General features: G+C 42.4%; 1 protein-coding gene across 1 annotated transcript in view; it reads left to right on the top strand.

Annotated features, from left to right (window-relative positions):
• LOC139459527 (valine--tRNA ligase-like) overlaps nt 1–19,685 on the top strand; it is a 33,394-nt gene that overhangs the window by 10,333 nt on the left and 3,376 nt on the right. The window contains exons 9-26 of the mRNA XM_071241054.1: nt 333–441; nt 1,047–1,226; nt 2,563–2,687; nt 3,956–4,059; nt 5,234–5,315; nt 7,019–7,095; nt 7,778–7,868; nt 8,553–8,658; nt 10,133–10,203; nt 11,556–11,681; nt 12,065–12,169; nt 13,690–13,758; nt 14,768–14,846; nt 15,807–15,934; nt 16,579–16,734; nt 17,413–17,619; nt 18,485–18,599; nt 18,909–19,081. Coding sequence (XP_071097155.1) covers nt 333–441; nt 1,047–1,226; nt 2,563–2,687; nt 3,956–4,059; nt 5,234–5,315; nt 7,019–7,095; nt 7,778–7,868; nt 8,553–8,658; nt 10,133–10,203; nt 11,556–11,681; nt 12,065–12,169; nt 13,690–13,758; nt 14,768–14,846; nt 15,807–15,934; nt 16,579–16,734; nt 17,413–17,619; nt 18,485–18,599; nt 18,909–19,081 — 2,103 coding nt within the window. The remainder of the gene's footprint in view (nt 1–332; nt 442–1,046; nt 1,227–2,562; nt 2,688–3,955; nt 4,060–5,233; nt 5,316–7,018; nt 7,096–7,777; nt 7,869–8,552; nt 8,659–10,132; nt 10,204–11,555; nt 11,682–12,064; nt 12,170–13,689; nt 13,759–14,767; nt 14,847–15,806; nt 15,935–16,578; nt 16,735–17,412; nt 17,620–18,484; nt 18,600–18,908; nt 19,082–19,685) is intronic.

Here is a 19,685-nt window from a genome sequence, read left to right as displayed (position 1 = left end):
AGACGTTAAAAGATGGTACTTGTTGTTACCCTGTCTGGCACTCGGCATTAAGGGGCTAAAACAAGGACTGGTAGGCTCGGCGTCAGTATACTGTGTCTGAGTGGGGTATTCATGTTAAACTGCGGCATTGTATCTCAGTGGGCTAGCTCAATAAATCGGCATCGGTCCGGACTAGTACTAGCAGCCCCCCCCACACACACACACACTGGCTGTATATGTGCAATAATCTTGGACACGATGTTAAACCCCATTTCACCTCACCTACAATAGTAGGTTTGTTTGCCACTGATTCAGTGCCTGTGTCCTCCATCTGAGTTTATGTTGTACCCCAGGTGGACAAGAAGGAGATCTCAGGGCGCACCATGCTGGCCGTCCCGGGCTACAAGGACAAAGTAGAGTTTGGTGTCCTCATCTCTTTTGCTTACAAGGTCGAGGGATCAGGTACGACTTCAAAATAGTATCATCATTTAATGCACTGTAAACCGCAATATATAGAGAAAACAAATTTTAATTTTTTTAAAATTTATGGAATTGTTTGTTTGCATGTCTACTTTAGCTGCTGCCAAAGTTTAACATTCATACTATTTTCATTCACAATCCATTACCCTATTATATAATGTAGTGACTTTGATGATGTTTCTTTTACCTGTATTAGGTTGGTGGGGTCACATTGAAGGCCCTGGTGTGAGTCCCACATTGGTACAATGCATAAAGCCCTACACGTGAAGTTTCGGGTTAGAATAGGTCTTCAGCTACCCATATTTGTCGTAAGAGGCAACTAACGGGATCGGGTGGTCAGGTTCGCTGACTTGGTTGATGCATTTCATTGTATCCCAATTGGTAGTTCGATGCTCATGATATCAATCACTGGATTGTCTGGGCCAGCTGTAATATAGCTGGAATATTGCTGAGTGCGGCGTTAAACAACAAACAAACAAACATAAAGCCCAGGTGTCCATTGTCAGCTTACAAGTCCACCCACTCACCCACTCACTATTGTCCATAATGTAACACAAGACATGTCTACAAGGAAAGCTTTTGTTCAGATGAGGAGATTGTGGTTGCGACCACCCGTATTGAGACAATGCTGGGCGACACTGCAGTGGCCGTCCATCCTGACGACCCCCGCTACAAACATCTGCATGGGAAGAGTGTCATTCACCCCTTCACAGACCGGCGCCTACCCATCGTGTGTGATGACTTTGTTGAGAGAGAATTCGGAACAGGTAAGGATCATTCAACATAATCATGTATACGCAGTGTGTCATGAAATATATGTGTCACCAAAATAATACGAGTGAATCCATTCTGGGTATGCAGTGTGTTATATCTATTATATAGAGGATATAATATTCATGTTCATGTCATATTATGTTTATTTAGGCACTCGTGTCGTAAACATAGTGTGACATGAACACAAATATAATGTATTTATTACCGAAGAAGATGTCTTTGTACAGAGACAAATATTAGTGTTTACCTATCAGGGCAGCAAGTCCCAACAGTAGCGGAACAACAATTTATCAAATGACGTCAACAATCTTCAGCTGTGACCTTGTTTCTAGTGTGACGTTATTCCGACTTCACGTCACAATAAGATTTGAATGACATAAAACAATGCCGTCTGGCTGACGGAAACAATGCACTGTTGTCTCGTGACGTGATATGATCCAAGGGCAAGTATGGAAGCAAATGATCCAGAGTGTTTATCATGATAGAACAGACATATGATGCACTGAACAGTTGGTCGAGGATCACTGCTCGAGGATCAGTACAGTCATGGTCGTTATCAGACCTGACGAGTACCAGACATATATTTGGGAACCAATAAGTACGATACTGTTCATTCCTAAACTTGACGAGTACTGGTATGATATTTTGCCGCCATCATTCAAAGACCTTGTGTTGTACATTCAAAATTTGGTGCCAAACTAACATAAGCATAACCGAGACAAGAGAATTTGAGAACATTATTATTAGCCAATGACAATACAGGATTGGGAGAAAATCCATTTGCTGCTGACACGAAATGATGTATTACCATTGAAGCGGAAGTTACCAGGTAATGCCTGATTTGTTAACCGGTTTTTACACTGTTTTGTAGGATGTTTTTGAGAATAAATAGACAATGTATGGTAATAATTAATTATGAGAGTGTAAAGTCTTGTTTGCCTGCGTATGTGATATGGTTGTAATTTGCAATCTGTCTGTTTTTGATTACCTTTTGTCTGTACAATATGCTGATATGGTGTCTAACTTTAGCACTGTCTCCAGTTTGCATAGGACTGTTTGTGTTTCTCAATGTCTCAAACAAAGTCCTCCATTGACAGGTGCTTTGAAGATCTGTTTGTGTTTCTCAATGTCTCAAACAAAGTCCTCCATTGACAGGTGCTGTGAAGATCTGTTTGTGTTTCTCAATGTCTCAAACAAAGTCCTCCATTGACAGGTGCTGTGAAGATCTGTTTGTGTTTCTCAATGTCTCAAACAAAGTTCTCCATTGACAGGTGCTGTGAAGATCTGTTTGTGTTTCTCAATGTCTCAAACTAAGTCCTCCATTGACAGGTGCTGTGAAGATCACGCCTGCCCATGATCACAATGACTACGAGGTTGGAGTGCGTCACAAGCTGGAACGGTTGAACATCATTGATGAGAAGGGAAATATCACTGGAGACTGTGGACAGTTCACTGTAAGTGCAGGATTACTAATGTAGCACTTAATGCTCTTATAGAAGACAAGATCACTTATAGCAACTCTTAATGCTCTTATAGAAGACAGGATCTCTTAAAGCAGCACTTAATGCTCTTATAGAAGACAAGATCACTTAAAGCACCACTTAATGCTCTTATGGCAGACAGGATCACTTACAGCAACACTTAATGCTCTTATAGAAGACAGGATCACTTACAGCAACACTTAATGCTCTTATAGAAGACAGGATCACTTACAGCAACACTTAATGCTCTTATAGAAGACAGGATCACTTACAGCAACACTTAATGCTCTTATAGAAGACAGGATCACTTACAGCAACACTTAATGCTCTTATAGAAGACAGGATCACTTAAAGCAACACATAATGCTCTTATAGAAGACAGGATCACTTACAGCAACTCTTAATTCTCTTATAGAAGACAGGATCACTTAAAGCAACACTTAATGCTCTTATAGAAGACAGGATCACTTAAAGCAGCACTTAATGCTCTTATAGAAGACAGGATCACTTACAGTAGCGCTTAATATTCTTATAGAAGACAGAATCACTTACAGTAGTGCTGAATGCTCTTATAGAAGATAGGATCTCTTAAAGCAGCACTTAATGCTCTTATAAAAGACAGGATCACTTACAGTAGCGCTTAATGCTCTTATGAAAGACAGGATCACTTAAAGCAGCACTTAATGCTCTTATAGAAGATAAGATCACTTAAAGTAGCGCTTAATGCTCTTATAGAAGATAGGATCACTTAAAGTAGCGCTTAATGCTCTTATAGAAGATAGGATCACTTAAAGTAGCGCTTAATGCTCTTATAGAAGATAGGATCACTTAAAGTAGCGCTTAATGCTCTTATGGCAGACAGGATCACTTAAAGAAGCACTTAATGCTCTTATAGAAGATAGGATCACTTAAAGTAGCGCTTAATGCTCTTATAGAAGATAGGATCACTTAAAGTAGCGCTTAATGCTCTTATAGAAGATAGGATCACTTAAAGTAGCGCTTAATGCTCTTATAGAAGATAGGATCACTTAAAGTAGCGCTTAATGCTCTTATAGAAGGAATGACCACATAAAGAAGACAGGATCACTTAGTTTGAATTCTAAATCACTGGTGTAAACTGATAACATCAGGATAAAGTCATGCTGATAGGCCAGCTTTGGTTAATTGGGTTGTAAAGAAATCATTCTTTCTGATTGGAATGCATGGCTTTGGTTGTGGCAAGGTGTATGTTATGATTGCAGGGCATGAAGAGGTTTGATGCCAGGATAGCTGTTCTTCAGGCCCTCAAAGACAAGGGCCTGTACCGGGACACCAAAGACAACCCTATGGTGGTCCCTACCTGCAGGTGGGTCATTTGTCAACTAACCACCTCCGGGGTCTAGTGGTAGAGCGTCCACCTGGAGAGTGGAAGGTTGGGGTTCGATCCCTGGGTGTGTCACACCAAAAGATGTTAAAAAGATGGTACTTGTTGTTGCTCAGCGTTAAGGGGTTAAAACAAAGACTGGTCGGCTCGGAGTCAGTATACTGTTTCTGAGTGGGATATTCATGTTAAACTGCAGCATGGTATCTTAGTGTGCTAGCTCTATGAAATCAGTATCAGTCCGGACTAGTACAAGCAGTCACACACACGTACATGGACGTAGCTGTATAAGTGCAATAATCTTGAATGTGATGTTCAATCTGATGATCAGGGAGTTCCAAATGCAAAAAAGTAATGCTGCGCAATTATATTATTGTAGATATATTATACATCCAGTCTTTTCTGAACACCATGGCTTTTCTTTTGGCTGTGAACAAAGTTTCCAAAACGAGGTGGTAAAGAAATGAAACCAAATGGTTTGGGAATCTTCTGACATCTGATTGGCTCACATACCGAGTGTACTTATCATGGACTCAGGCAAATGAAACTCTTCTGTTTTCTTTGCTTCACTGATGTTAAACTGGCTGCAGATGAACACCATCAGCTGTCAGGAGATTCAAACTGGACCTAACAATATGATCCTGATAACTGACTCAGTGTGACATGATTTAAGAGCATCAGCTGAAAGCAGATGCCGCTGTAAACATTTTTTTTTTTTTCCAAGACCCTTCCGGAACTCTGATTTGTGAAAGGTCAAAATGAAACTGACCGGCAAAATTTTAGTAATGTCTGGTAACACCAAGAGGAAGCACTGGTCAGTGTATTTGTATTATCCAGATAGATTGATGGGGAACAACTAGAGGTACTCCGCGTGGCCCATATATATTCCACCATTCTTCAGTCTTCTGTAGGACCTGTGAAAATCTGGGTTAGAATAGGTCTTCAGCAACCCACGCTTGCAGTAAGAGGTGACAATGTTTGTCGTAAGAAGCGACCAACAGGATCGGGTGGTCAGGCTTGCTGACTTGGTTGATGCATGTCATATCCCAATGGTGTGGATAGATGCTCTTGATGTCAATTACTGGATTGTCTGGTCCAGACCAGCTAGAATATTGCTGATTATGGCGTTAACAAACATGATTTCCCTTCATTGTTTCAGTCGGTCCAAGGATGTTATTGAGCCCCTGCTGAAGCCACAGTGGTATATTGATGTGAAGGACATGAATGCTGCAGCAATCAAGGTGAGTTTCAGTCACCAGGTGGACCCTGCGGGCATTCACGGCCACAAGTGATCCCCAATACACAGGCTTGTTGTAGGAGCTGATTGATGAGTGTCTGATGGATACAGTGGTAGTGTGTCATTATTCCCTGACAGCATGGGCCAATGCTCATGATATCGACCACTGGTTTGTCTGAGTGATACAGTGGTAGTGTGTCATTATTCCCTGACAGCATGGGCCAATGTTCATGATATTGACCACTGGTTTGTCTGAGTGATACAGTGGTAGTGTGTCATTATTCCCTGACAGCATGGGCCAATGTTCATGATATCGACCACTGGTTTGTCTGAGTGATACAGTGGTAGTGTGTCATTATTCCCTGACAGCATGGGCCAATGTTCATGATATCGACCACTGGTTTGTCTGAATGATACAGTGGTAGTGTGTCATTATTCCCAGACAGCTTGGGCCAATGTTCATGATATCGACCACTGGTTTGTCTGAGTGATACAGTGGTAGTGTGTCATTATTCCCTGACAGCATGGGCCAATGATCATGATATTGACCACTGGTTTGTCTGAGTGATACAGTGGTAGTGTGTCATTATGCCCTGACAGCATGGGCCAATGTTCATGATACCGACCACTGGTTTGTCTGAGTGATACAGTGGTAGTGTGTCATTATTCCCTGACAGCATGGGCCAATGTTCATGATATCGACCACTGGTTTGTCTGAGTGATACAGTGGTAGTGTGTCATTATTCCCTGACAGCATGGGCCAATGTTCATGATATCGACCACTGGTTTGTCTGAGTGATACAGTGGTAGTGTGTCATTATTCCCTGACAGCATGGGCCAATGTTCATGATATCGACCACTGGTTTGTCTGAATGATACAGTGGTAGTGTGTCATTATTCCCTGACAGCTTGGGCCAATGTTCATGATATCGACCACTGGTTTGTCTGAGTGATACAGTGGTAGTGTGTCATTATTCCCTGACAGCATGGGCCAATGTTCATGATATCGACCACTGGTTTGTCTGAGTGATACAGTGGTAGTGTGTCATTATGCCCTGACAGCATGGGCCAATGTTCATGATATCGACCACTGGTTTGTCAGTGATACAGTGGTAGTGTGTCATTATTCCCTGACAGCATGGGCCAATGTTCATGATATCGACCACTGGTTTGTCTGAATGATACAGTGGTAGTGTGTCATTATTCCCTGACAGCTTGGGCCAATGTTCATGATATCGACCACTGGTTTGTCTGAGTGATACAGTGGTAGTGTGTCATTATTCCCTGACAGCATGGGCCAATGTTCATGATATTGACCACTGGTTTGTCTGAGTGATACAGTGGTAGTGTGTCATTATGCCCTGACAGCATGGGCCAATGTTCATGATATCGACCACTGGTTTGTCTGAGTGATACAGTGGTAGTGTGTCATTATTCCCTGACAGCATGGGCCAATGTTCATGATATCGACCACTGGTTTGTCTGAGTGATACAGTGGTAGTGTGTCATTATTCCCTGACAGCATGGGCCAATGTTCATGATATCGACCACTGGTTTGTCTGAGTGATACAGTGGAAGTGTGTCATTATGCCCTGACAGTGTGGGCTGGTTTGTCTGATCAAATGATTTGATGTAATACTACAGTTAACGACCAGCATAGTCATCAGAGATTAGGGTCTTTGATGAGTATTTGTTTTTGTTCTTCAGGCTGTGAAGGACGGAGAGTTGAAGATTATCCCTGAAATGCACATCAAGACGTGGAACACCTGGCTGGGGAATGTCCAGTGAGTTCCTATGTTTACAGTTCTAGATCCTTGACTCAGCGTGCTGGCATGGGTGTTTTCAGGGAATTGTGGCAGATACTCCTCCAGTGTATCCAGTTATTTGAAAGAGACATACGATAGAATCACCTGAATTTTGTGTTGTAGCACTATGAACTGATTATGATATAGAGTTAGCTAAGGACGTCGACTCCTTAATCTATAATATAATCCAATGGATCAAACTTATTTTTCATGGATATGGTAAACAAAATACCTGCTGACACACCCATTGGGTTTACAGGTAAAAATTAGATCCCCAGCAATCTATGCTGGTTGTAAGCATGGTAAAAGGCAACTAAATGGATTGGGTGGTCAGACTCGGGAATTGGTTGAATGCATGTCATCATAACCCAATTACCTGGATCAATACTTATGATGTTGATCACTGGATTGTGTTGTCCAGAATATTTCAGAGTGTGGCGTTAAACAACAGACAAAGGGTGTTTAACAAGTCTACAAAAGGACATATGTTCATTAGAAAATATAAATCTGTAATTGACAGCTTTAGAATGACTGTAAAATTGCAAATAGTTCAAATTCCCTATTTTCAATGACGCCCTATGTCCCATGTAACACCAGAGTGGGGAGAGTCGTAGTCGTGTTGTATGTCAGGGGATGTTGATGTGTGGATGTTTGTGTGCAGGGACTGGTGTATATCACGGCAGCTGTGGTGGGGACATCGCATCCCCGCCTACTTCGTCACTGTTGATGACCCCAGCGTCAAGCCAGGCCAGGTAGGTCACAGTTTCTCTCGTTTTCTGGAATGCTGCTATTTTCATTTTTATACAATAACTTTGGAGAGAGACGTCCAAATTTGATGGACTGTAGCTTTTGTATGATTCTTATGAGTGTCACCACCTTCGTGTGGTTCAGGTCCGCCTCCGTGGTCCAGTGGTAGAGTGTCCATCCGGAGAGCAGAAGGTAGGGGGTTCCATCCCCAGACTGTCATACCAAAAGACGTTATAAGATGGTACTTGTTGTTACCTTGTCTGGCGCTTGACATTAAGAGGCTAAAACAAGCAATGGTCATTTCGGCATCAGTATGCTGTGTCTGAGTGGGGTGTTCATGTTAAACTGTGACGTGGTATCTCCGTGGACTAGCACTATAAATCGGCATCAGTCTGGACTAGTACAAACAGCCACACACACACAAATGTGCATGGACGTCGCTATGTAAGTGCAATATATAACCCCATTTTTTCTCACCTTCAGGGGCGCTGGGGTAGCCTAGTGGTTAAAGCGTTCGCTCGTCACACTGAAGATCCGGTTTCAAATCCCTACATGGGCACAATGCGTGAAGCCCATTTCTGGTGTCCCCCGCCATGATATTGCTGGAATATTGCTAAAAGCAGCATAAAACCATACTCACTCACTCATCTTCATGTTGTTCAGCTGTATGTCGTGTGTGTTGTCTACAGGACAGTGATGGGGATTACTGGGTGTGTGGACGCACGGAGGAGGAAGCCCGACAGACAGCCGCAAAGAAGTTTAACGTCCCACTTGAAAAAATCTCTCTCAAACAAGGTAGGTAAATAAAAGCAACAAATCCCTTTCCATGATCATAAGAAATCTCTGCCTAAAGCAGAGTCCACTGTATGATCCTGACCACATCGTGAGCATGTGTCTATGAATCAAGTTATAAACCTTTTGGGAGGTGACACTGTGTTGTGAGTAGGTTCTTTAGCATGTTGATAAACTGCAAATGTAATCATTGACCAGGAAATCCCAGGCATTTGGAAGGAAATGCACCAGCATTGATTGAATTGTAAGGTCTACAGTTGAATTTTATTAACTAACTTTTTGATATAAATCTAATGTTGATTTTTGATTGGTTAAAAGTCACAATTTTATCACATGAAAATTCTATGATATGAATCGGACATGCAACCTCTCATATCGTGTTTAGTATTGTAACCCACTGTTTTCCCACTGAGCCACCAGGGCAGCTGATGAAGGGTGTTCAATCTTACATGTCATCACTTCACTTGTGTGCATGCTGCATGTTGTCTTTCTCTCATAGCTTTCATCAAAATTCTTTGTATCCCGTGATGCACTGTTTCACTGTAAGGTATCCCGGTGTATAAGGTAGATGGTTTATAAGTTAGATAAAAAATCTCCTAATCAGGATATTAGGTCAGCCTTCCCCAAAAACCTTCTTCCCTAGGCTTACATTCTCAGTCAAGACTGAGGAGGAGGTTTTTATCCTTGATATCAAACAGTGATGATACCAGGTGTTCGCGAAAAGGTGAGCGTATCCTGCCCCATGAGTGGCACTTATCATAAACACATGCAAAGGCAAGTAAATTGTCTACCATAAAACTTTTGAAAGCTTTACTGAGGCCTTGAATGTTGTAACCTTGATCAAACAACTTTTTGAAAAATGACGCTCTTTCAATCTTCGTAAAATGAGCTTGCTCGATTTTCCCTTAAAAGCTGTCAAATGTAGATACCCATGGGCTATAGCTGCTGGAATATTTCTCAGCATAAAGGGAAAGTTGAAGTCATCCCTCTTGTCATACAGTCTTGTGGAGAGTTAGTTGTATTGTTGTTGGTGCTTTCAATCACAAGTTGCCTGGTCTGGACTCGCATTGTCAGGCTGTAGTGAATATTAGGGGTGAAACGATACAGGAAGGTGACGATACAGTACATATTCCACTACATAGGTCATGATACGATATGTATCCCGATACGCATATTTTACTCAGATCAGAAACTTGACTATGAATATTTCAGAGCAGGTTCAAAGGGAAAGGCTAGCTGTACACACGTTCTAAGCGGCTATTTTTAGTAGTGATCTTGAAATGCTAATCACAACACATTTTGCAGTATCTGGCAGGCAACGCTTGGAGGTCATTAAACATGTTAAATGAGTTGTAAATAATTTATGTAAGTCAGTGTTTCTTCTTGTATCGATGCATTAAAAAATGTATCTGGTATGGTAACTCACGATGCACCGATGTATCATTTCACCCCGAGTGAATATGAATGTGTGTTTCAGATGAGGATGTGCTGGACACGTGGTTCTCATCAGCTCTCTTCCCCTTCTCCATATTTGGCTGGCCAGACCAGGTGGGTTCTCACATGTTTCTCTAGCCATAGGCTACATAAGTCAATTATTGGGAGAATAATCATGTAGGTTTAGCTGTCCTAGGTGAATTATGTCTCCACCAGAATGGAGGGAGACATATTGTTTTTGGCACGGTTCCCGTCGGGGTCGGCGTCGGCGTCGGCGTTCCCACCGTTTCCGGACCATAACCCAGAAACCGTTTAATATTTTTTCACGAAACTTTGTATACACATTAACCCAGCACTGAAGTGGGGCCTTTTGCTATTTAGAGATTTTTTACATTTTTATTTGTTCTCGTTTCCAAGGAGATAACTTGAACATAGACTCTGAATGGGGGTAAGCTTGGTTTCCGGACCATAACTCGGAAACCGTTTAATATTTTTTCGCGAAACTTTGTATACACATTAACCCAGCACTGAAGTGGTGCCTTTTGCTATTTAGAGATTTTTGACATTTTTATTTTTTCTCGTTTCCATGGAGATAAGTTGAACATAGACTCTGAATGGGGGTAAGCTCTGTTTCCTGACCATAACTCGGAAACCGTTTAAAATTTTTCGCGAAACTTTGTATACACATTAACCCAGCACTGAAGTGGTGCCCATTAGTTGTTTGAAATTTCTAGGAGTTCTATTTTTGTCTCTGTTATTTAGTAATGGAGGGTGGGAATGAAGAGATAGGGTTTAACGTGAAGTAAACGAATGAATGGGGGTTAGGGGAGTGGGGGGAGACATATGTTTTTACGAGTAAAAACACTTTCTAGTTAGGCCTGTGAAGATCCGGCGTAGAATTGGTATTCAGCAACCCATGCTTGCCGTAAAAGGCGACTATGCTTGTCGTAAAAGGCGACTAACGGGATCAGGTGGTCAGGCATGCTGACTTGGTTGATGCATGTTATCAATCCCAATTGTGCTCATGATAACATCACTGGATTGTCTGGTCCAGACCCGATTATTTACAGACCATCGTCATAAAGCTGGAATATTGCTGAGTGCGGCGTTAACAACTAACCAACCAACCTAGGTGAATTAATGTTGTAAGTTCCAACCATAAATTCCTGCCAGCCCATCTCCTGCAGGCTCCACACACAACTGTCAGTAGACACTTTCTGCAGTTTCCTTTGCAACTGTCAATGTAGACTTTCTTCAGGCTTCTTGTGCAACTGTCAATGTAGACTTTCTTCAGGCTTCTTGTGCAACTGTCAATGTAGACTTTCTTCAGGTTCCTTGTGCAACTGTCAATGTAGACTTTCTTCAGGCTTCTTGTGCAACTGTCAATGTAGACCGTTTGAAGCCTTCTTGTGTGTGTAGACAGTGTACAAACTCCATGTGTGACCGTCTACGTCCTTCTGTTGCAGACTGTTGACCTGGAGGCCTTCTACCCTGGCACACTCCTGGAGACTGGACACGACATCTTGTTCTTCTGGGTGGCGAGGATGGTGATGTTTGGACAGAGCCTTATGGGGAAACTGCCTTTCAAGGAGGTCAGTAAGACGATCTGTTTTTCAAGTCACTTATTATTTAGTGTGATACTTCATTGAATGACAAAATATTTGCATGGCATGTCAGCAATATTTCCATATATTTTACTTTCATATATAAGCTTACAAGTGAAAGAAAAATTCTACTGTGCAAAGCACATCAATATTCATCGTGTTTCCAAAATTGGTATCCCATTTGCATTTATCGATGCTCATGATGTCAATCACTGGATTGTCTGGTCCAGATTCAATTATTTACAGACTGCCGTCATATGGCTGGAATATGGCTGAGTGTGGCATTAAACAAACAAACAAACAAACAAACAAACAAAACCTGTGTGCTGTGTATATCTGTGTGTATATCCATGGTATGTATGTGGTTGTAGGTTTACCTGCATGCCATGGTAAGAGATGCCCACGGCAGGAAGATGAGCAAGTCTCTGGGCAATGTTGTCGACCCCATCGATGTGATACGAGGAATCAGCCTGGAGGTGAGTGTCTGGCCTGTACTCCATCTTCTATTATCCAAATTCTGGGGTAGAATAGGTCTTCACCAACCCATGCTTGCCGTAAAAGGTGACTATGTTTGTCGTAAAGGGCGACTAACGGGATCGGGTGGTCAGGCTCGCTGACGTGGTTGATGCATGTCATCGTATCCCAATTGCGTGGATCGATGCTCATGATATTAATCACTGGATTGTCCGCTGTCATATAGCTGGAATATTGCTGAGTGCAGCGTTAAACAACAAACCAACCAACCAAATCTTGCCTGTACTCCATCTTCTGTTATCAAAACCCTTGAGGATTCCGGGTAAGAAGATCGGTCCCCAGGAAGCAACGCTTGTTGTAAGAGGAGGTGAAATAGATCCATTAATTACACATCGTCATTATAGAGCTGGAATTTGCCCAATGTCAAAACAACAAACAAACAATTATCTAGTGTATTATGTATCCATGCTATTATAAGGTTTAAAAAAAAAAAATTGGTTCTCAGGCAATGACTTTTGAAAATATAGTGCAGGCGGTTTTGTTTTTGCTTGTACAAACTAGTATGTAACCAAATAAGCAGCTGTGTACCATTAACCTGGGAACAGCCTCCCTACATAAACAAGCATACAAAATCCTATTGCCGCCATGACCATCACACAAGATGCGCAGTAAAGCATTTCGCATTTAAAGGGAAGTAACTGCAGGCTATATGTTGGATATTTTTAGCCTAATATATAATCTGGCCCCATCTGTCATCAGAGCTTCATTCATAATGTGCCGTATAACCGGTATACCACGATTTGAAATATGTCACAATACATTTGGAAAATACCGGTATATTGTGTTTTTCAAGATCATGCCTATTTTCATTTTGTTGACAAAGTTTACATTAGTGACAAGTCGAATTGAAATTCAGAAATTCAGAAATTAGAACTGATTCCAGTGATAGAAGAAGTGAAACTAGTCACAACCAGTTCTGTATATATTGTGTTTGCTGCACATGCATTGTGACCATAGCAATGTCCAATGTGGTGGATGACTACGAAGTTGTCAGAAATGTGATGGGAAGTCCGATGTATGGGTTTCCAGGTTTGTCTGCACCATACCTTTGCCCTTTCACCAAAGTGGTAAACGTCTGAGACATGCATCACTTTGGGCTTCTTTTGCACACGCTGTGATATAACTGGAATACTGTTCAAAGCAGTGTCAAACCTCACTCACTCACTCAAACACTCACTCACTCAAACACCCACCCACCCACATTCACTCACTCACTCACTCACTCACTCACCCACCCACCCACCCACCCTCACTCACTCACTCACTCACTCACCAAATAACTCACTCACTCACCAAATAACTCACTCACTCACCAAATAACTCACTCACTCACTCACTCACTCACTCACTCACTCACTCACTCACTCACTCACTCACCTGTATGTCATACTGATGTAGGTAGCAGGAATGTGGCTTTGAACAACAAACAAAGTCCTCAAAACAAATACATTTTTACCTGCAGGGTCTTCATGAGCGTCTGCTGGACGGAAATTTGGATGAAAAAGAAGTCAAGAAAGCCATTGAAGGACAGGTAATATTTCAACCCCAACAGTTGTTCAACTGATTAACTGATTCACACACTGCGATGTGGAGACACCTGATTATGAGACTGTTAGCATAAGAAGAAAAGAACATGGAGGGTTGATCTGGGTTACAATGGGACCTGTGCTTGTTGTACGAGGCAGCTAAATGGATAGGTGGTGACAGGTCATGCTCGTTGACTTGGCTGATTTCATTGTATTGTAATAGTATCTGGATTGCAAGGGATATTGCTCATAATATCAATCACTTTTTTATGGTAAAGCATTTGGTTATTTACCGGCCATTGTCATGTAGCTGGAATGTTGCTGGTTGTGGCATTTATCAACAAGAAGGAAAGAAATGCTAACTATAATTAGAATGATGAGGTAGACTGCACCCTCTCTGTTGTAGACTGCCTCCTAGTCTAGTGGTAGAGCGTCCACCCAGAGAGCTGAAGGTCTGGGGTTTGATCCCCGGCCGCGTCATACCAAAAGACGTTAAAAGATGGTACTTGTTGTTACCCTGTCTGGCGCTCGGAATTAAGGGTCTAAAACAAGGACTGGTCGTTTCAGAGTCAGTATTCTGTGTCTGAGTTGGGTATTCATGTTAAACTGTGGCATGGTATCTCAGTGGGCTAGCACTATAAAATCGTCATCAGTCCGGACTAGTACAAGCAGCCGTACAAATCACTGAATTGTCTGGTCCAGACTCAATTATTTACAGACCGCCTGTCATATAGCTGGAATATTGCTGAGTGCGGCGTAAAACAACAAACAAACAAACATACATGCATACACTGTGCTACATAAGTTCAACGCGACGTTAAACCCCATTTCACCTCACCTCACTTCACCTCACCACCTCTCTGTTCTTCTATGAGAAATTCAATAGAAATAAGGATAATCATATTTTGTCCTTGGACGCGCAGGATCTTGTCAAGACTAGATAGTGTCCTGCAACAAAAGTTCAAAGCCCCTAAAGGAAACAGTAATGACATGGGCTACATGTGTGTGTTACAGAAAGCCGACTACCCCAATGGTATCCCTGAGTGTGGAACTGACGCCCTGCGGTTTGCCCTCATTGCCTACACATCTCAAGGTAAGCTGTCAGTTTGTGATGGGGGCACAACAGGCTATTACGAGTTATGTCCCTTCTTTGTCCCTCCTATTTACCATTCAGATTCCATCTCTTTTATCACTTGCATTTGCTTCAAACAAAATGGCTGCGCCCAGTGAAGGCTACTTGATCAATAATCAAGATCTATATTGTAATAAAACGGGTCTTACTTTGCAAAGGGCTTCAAATCGCATGAGCACCTTGATTAAAAGATTTGCAAAATATCTTTTGACGCTCAGTTGACAGTACACATGTTTTGCAAATTCTGCAATCGACTGAAATCTGCACGGCAGTTTACAAATCATGATACATAGACTCGTTAGTCCAGCCATAACATAACTTCATAATTCCAGGCTAGTTCGGCAATGGTTGAAACTGGACTTTTAGAGTCAGTTACCTCACTTGCCTCGGGAAGATGCTCGTTGGTTTCACCAAAGTAGTAAACGTCTAAGACCTTCATCACTTTGGGCTTTTCTCCAGCATCAAGCTGACACAGAGTTCAACTCTATTATGTTGTCGGTTATGTTATACATCCTGAGGGGTCACGGAGGACCTATTTGTCATGGATTCGAATCCCGGTTCGCCCCGATTATGTTTCTAGGTTTGTCAGCACCGTACCTGTGCTCGTGGGTTTCACCGAAGTGGTAAACGTCTGAGACCTGCATCACTTCTGGTTTTTCTCCCACCTCAAGCTGACACGCCGTGATATAACTGACATACTGTTGAAAGCTGTTTTAAACCGAACTTATGCACTCACTCACTCACTAATTCATCCCGAGCACCCAAAAGCGTGGACTATCAAGGGTATATCTGTGTTTGTGTGGTTATTTTTGCAAAGATTGAAATCAAGGTGGTAAAGACTTCTCTTCATGCACAGAGTCATCTGATCTTAATTAAGTTGGGAAACATCGACTATATATTTTTTGTTGTGATTGGCTGCAGGTCGTGACATCAATTTGGATGTGCTTCGTGTCCAGGGCTACAGGTTCTTCTGCAACAAGCTCTGGAACGCCACGAAGTTTGCCCTGAATGGGTTGGGAGAAAACTACAAGCCCACAGCACAGCATCAGGTAAGCAGCCCTCAGCTCGGGGTATGGGCACAGGTGGCCGGCCACTAAATACAGCGCCTCAAGTTGGTGTCCAGAGTTGCATCCTTCAGACGTACCACAATCCTATCGTCGTGGGTTTGAATTCTCAAGTTATGATTCTTGGTTTGTGTGCACCATACCTGTGCTGATGGGTTTCACCAAAGTGGTAGACATCTAAGACTTTCATCACTTCAGGCTTTCCTCCCACATTAAGCAGAAACTCTGTGATAACTGAAATACCTTTCAAAGTGTTGCTAAACCAATCTCACTCACTCATTCACTCACTCATGTGAGTGAGTGAGTGAGTTATGTTTAACGCCACTTTTAACCGTATTCCAGTTGTATCATGGCGTGTCAGCTTAATGTGTCAGGAAAGCTCGAAGTGATGCAGGAATCAGACGTTTACCACTTCGATGAAACCCATGAGCACTCATAGGTTTCTGGCGTACCCAAGGGACGCAACTCTGCACAGCGAATTGCGGTGCCTCCACGACTGGGCCACCCGTGCCCCCAACTCATATATGTAAATATGTGGACAAAGTATTCCTTATGTTTGGTATACTTGACTTCCACAAATATTACCTGACTCCTAGAAAAGGCTACATCATCCTGATTTTCTCTTGTAGTTGAGCGGCAAGGAGAGGGAAATGGACTTGTGGATCCTGAGTCGGCTGTCCCTGGCTGTGGAGTCGTGCACGAGTGGGTTCCAGACATACGACTTCCCTGCCGCCACCACAGCCTGCTACAACTTCTGGTTGTACGAATTGTGTGACTGGTACCTGGTGAGTTGGGGTCTAGCTTTGAGAAGTAAACTTGAGACTGTGTACCATGGAGTGTCAGGATACACTTGCCTAAGATAGTGATAGTGACGACAAGCGCTTGCAGTCAAAGGGAGATAACTCAAGATACCAGAAGTGATAACGAATGTAAACGCTGTCAGTGTGGGGAAGTTCTAATATTGCTATAAAGTAACTGGTAAATAATGGTCAGGGATTGAATGTCTGGTACTTGTTGCTAGGATATCTGGTTTGGTTGTGAGAAGGTAACGGAGATGGTAGAAACGCCACTTTGAGTCTGGATTTGAATTAGCAAGTCGTGTTGTAACTAGCTGTGTTACGATCTCACAAAAGACACACATGGGGCTGCTTTTGCCTCAACTTCTCCATGTTCTATGTAAAACCATCATAAAAAGTCGACAGAGTTATGACCCTTTTTATGTCTTCTGAACATGGTACACAGTACAACTAATTTCTCGGAAATCATGATGCTATGTTTAATGGTTTTTATAACATTATGTTTTTGGTTTGTCAGCACCATACCCATGCTCGTGGGTTTCACAAAAGTGGTAAACCTCTAAGACCTGATATGATTGTAATACTGTTCAAACCGGTGTGAAAACCAACTCACTCACCTTTCTACACTCACTCACTCACTCACACTCTCTAGCTCACCTGTTTCAGGAGTACATGAAGCCGATCCTGTACGGTTCCGATGAGGATGCCAAGGCTGTGTGCCGCCATGTTCTGTACACGTGTCTGGACATAGGGCTGCGACTTCTTCACCCTTTCATGCCTTTCTTGACAGAAGAGTTGTTCCAGCGGTTACCTAGGCGACAAGAAAACTCCCCGCCAAGTATATGTGTCACGGCCTATCCACTACCAGCTGATGTGAGACATACTTTATATACTGTTTGTCATGTGGAATGTGTTTCATGGACTAGACCCCCTCTGGATTATGGGTTAGAATGTTCCCCAGCAACCAATGCTGCAGAACCTCTTGGAGAGGGGAACCACATGACTTGGGCCAAGCTCTGTGACTTGGTTGATTGCATGTCATCCTGCTCTGATAGCATTACACATTCATATTAATCATGATAATAACTTGATTATTTAGAATAAAGCTGGAATATTGCTGGAGTACAGCATGACACAATATACAAACAAAATATACTGGTATGTTATGTGCTTGGGTGGAGCTGGATAATGAAGTTGGATGTACAGTAAACTGCGTTTATAATGAACACGCTTATAACGAACTTGCGGATATACATGATATAACAAACTTTTTTTTTGTCCTGGACATTTGCTGTGTATAAGTTGTATATATACTTGTAACAAACAACAGTTATAACGAACTAAAATTAGTAGTCCCTTTGAGTTCGTTATAACCGTAGTTTACTGTATTGTTATAGGCCATGGACATTTGCAATGCGTAGTATTGTTCAAGAAGTTATTTCTCCCATAGTGTTTATACCAGTGAAGATCCAGGGTTGAATAGGTCTTCAGTAACCCATTATTGCCGTAAAAGGCGACTAACGGGATCGGGTGGTCAGGCTCGCTGACTTGGTTGAAGTGTGTCATCGATCCCAATTGCGTGGATCGATGCTCATGATATCAATCACTGGATTGTCTGCCCCAGACTCGATTATTTACAGATCGCCTTCAAACTGCTTGAATATTGCTGAGTGGGGCGTAAAACAACAAACCAACCAACCTAAACCCGACCGTGCTTATGGCTATCTTTCTGTTACAGATGCAGCATCGAGACATGGACCGGGAATCTCGTGTTGAGTTTGCCCAAAGTATAGTGAAAAGCATCCGCTCCATGCGGGCCGACTACAACCTCACCCCCAAGACAACAGCTGATGGTAGGGCATAGGATTTTGTTTGTGAACTTTATTAACATTAAACTACAATACAGGGCCCTGTTTCACAATGCGATCTTAGAGGTACGACTGTCGTATGTCTATGTTAAAGACAATCCAGACTTGATTATTTACAAGCCACTGTCAGATAGCTAAAACATTGCTGAGTGCCGTGTTAAACAACAAACAAACACATTGCTATTCCTGACAGTACGGATGTTACAAACTTTAATAAACAATTGGACTGGGGTCCTCATGGTCTAATCCTCAATGTCTGAATGTCTGACACAAGCTCCTCTCTGCTTCTTCCAGTGTACGTGAAGTGTACAGATGACGACACAGCCAGCAAGGTGAAGTTGTTCACAGACATCATCCAGACCCTGACCAACTCCAGTGCCGTCCACGTCCTGGTGTCCGACTCTGCACCTGAGGGATGCGCCATGCTGACTGTGTCGGCCAAGTGTGAAGTACACCTCATGCTCAAGGTGAGAAGGAAACAGATGTGCAAGGACTCTTCCCATCAGCAGCTGCAGACTATTCCTGATAGTCTGTGTGCTTCATCATAAGTTTTAACAGTAAATGCCTTACTGGCACGATCATGTTGTTATAAACAAATCTAAGATTAGAAAATCAATGTTGCGCATGTGCAGGTTTTTATGCAGACTTGAAAACTGGATTCAGATGCTGCATTGAAAAAGGCCTTAAATTCAGATGCAGTAAAAAAGGCCTTGAAGTCAGATGCTGCATTGAAAAAGGCCTTGAGTTCAGATGCTGCATTGAAAAAGGCATTGAATTCTTATGTTGCATCAAAATGACCTTTGATTCAGATGCTGCTTTGTAAAAGGCCTTTAATTTAGATGCTGCACTAAAAAGGCCTTGAATTCGGATGCTGCATTGAAAAAGGCCTTGAATTCAGATGCACTAAAAAGGCCTTGAAGTCAGATGCTGCATTGAAATGGTCTTGGATTTAGATTCTGACTCACTGCAATATGTGACAGATGATGACACAACAGCATTGACTGTTCAGCTACAGGTTTGCATGTTTAGGTTCCAGGGTCTAGTTTGAATGTTGCTGAGAGCAGCTTTGAA

Source organism: Haliotis cracherodii, unplaced genomic scaffold, assembly GCF_022045235.1.
Source record: "Haliotis cracherodii isolate W230 unplaced genomic scaffold, xgHalCrac1.p SCAF_13, whole genome shotgun sequence".
Taxonomy (NCBI): domain Eukaryota; kingdom Metazoa; phylum Mollusca; class Gastropoda; order Lepetellida; family Haliotidae; genus Haliotis; species Haliotis cracherodii.
The sequence above is the reverse complement of the archived record's forward strand: the minus strand, read 5'-3'. Positions and strand labels throughout refer to the sequence as shown.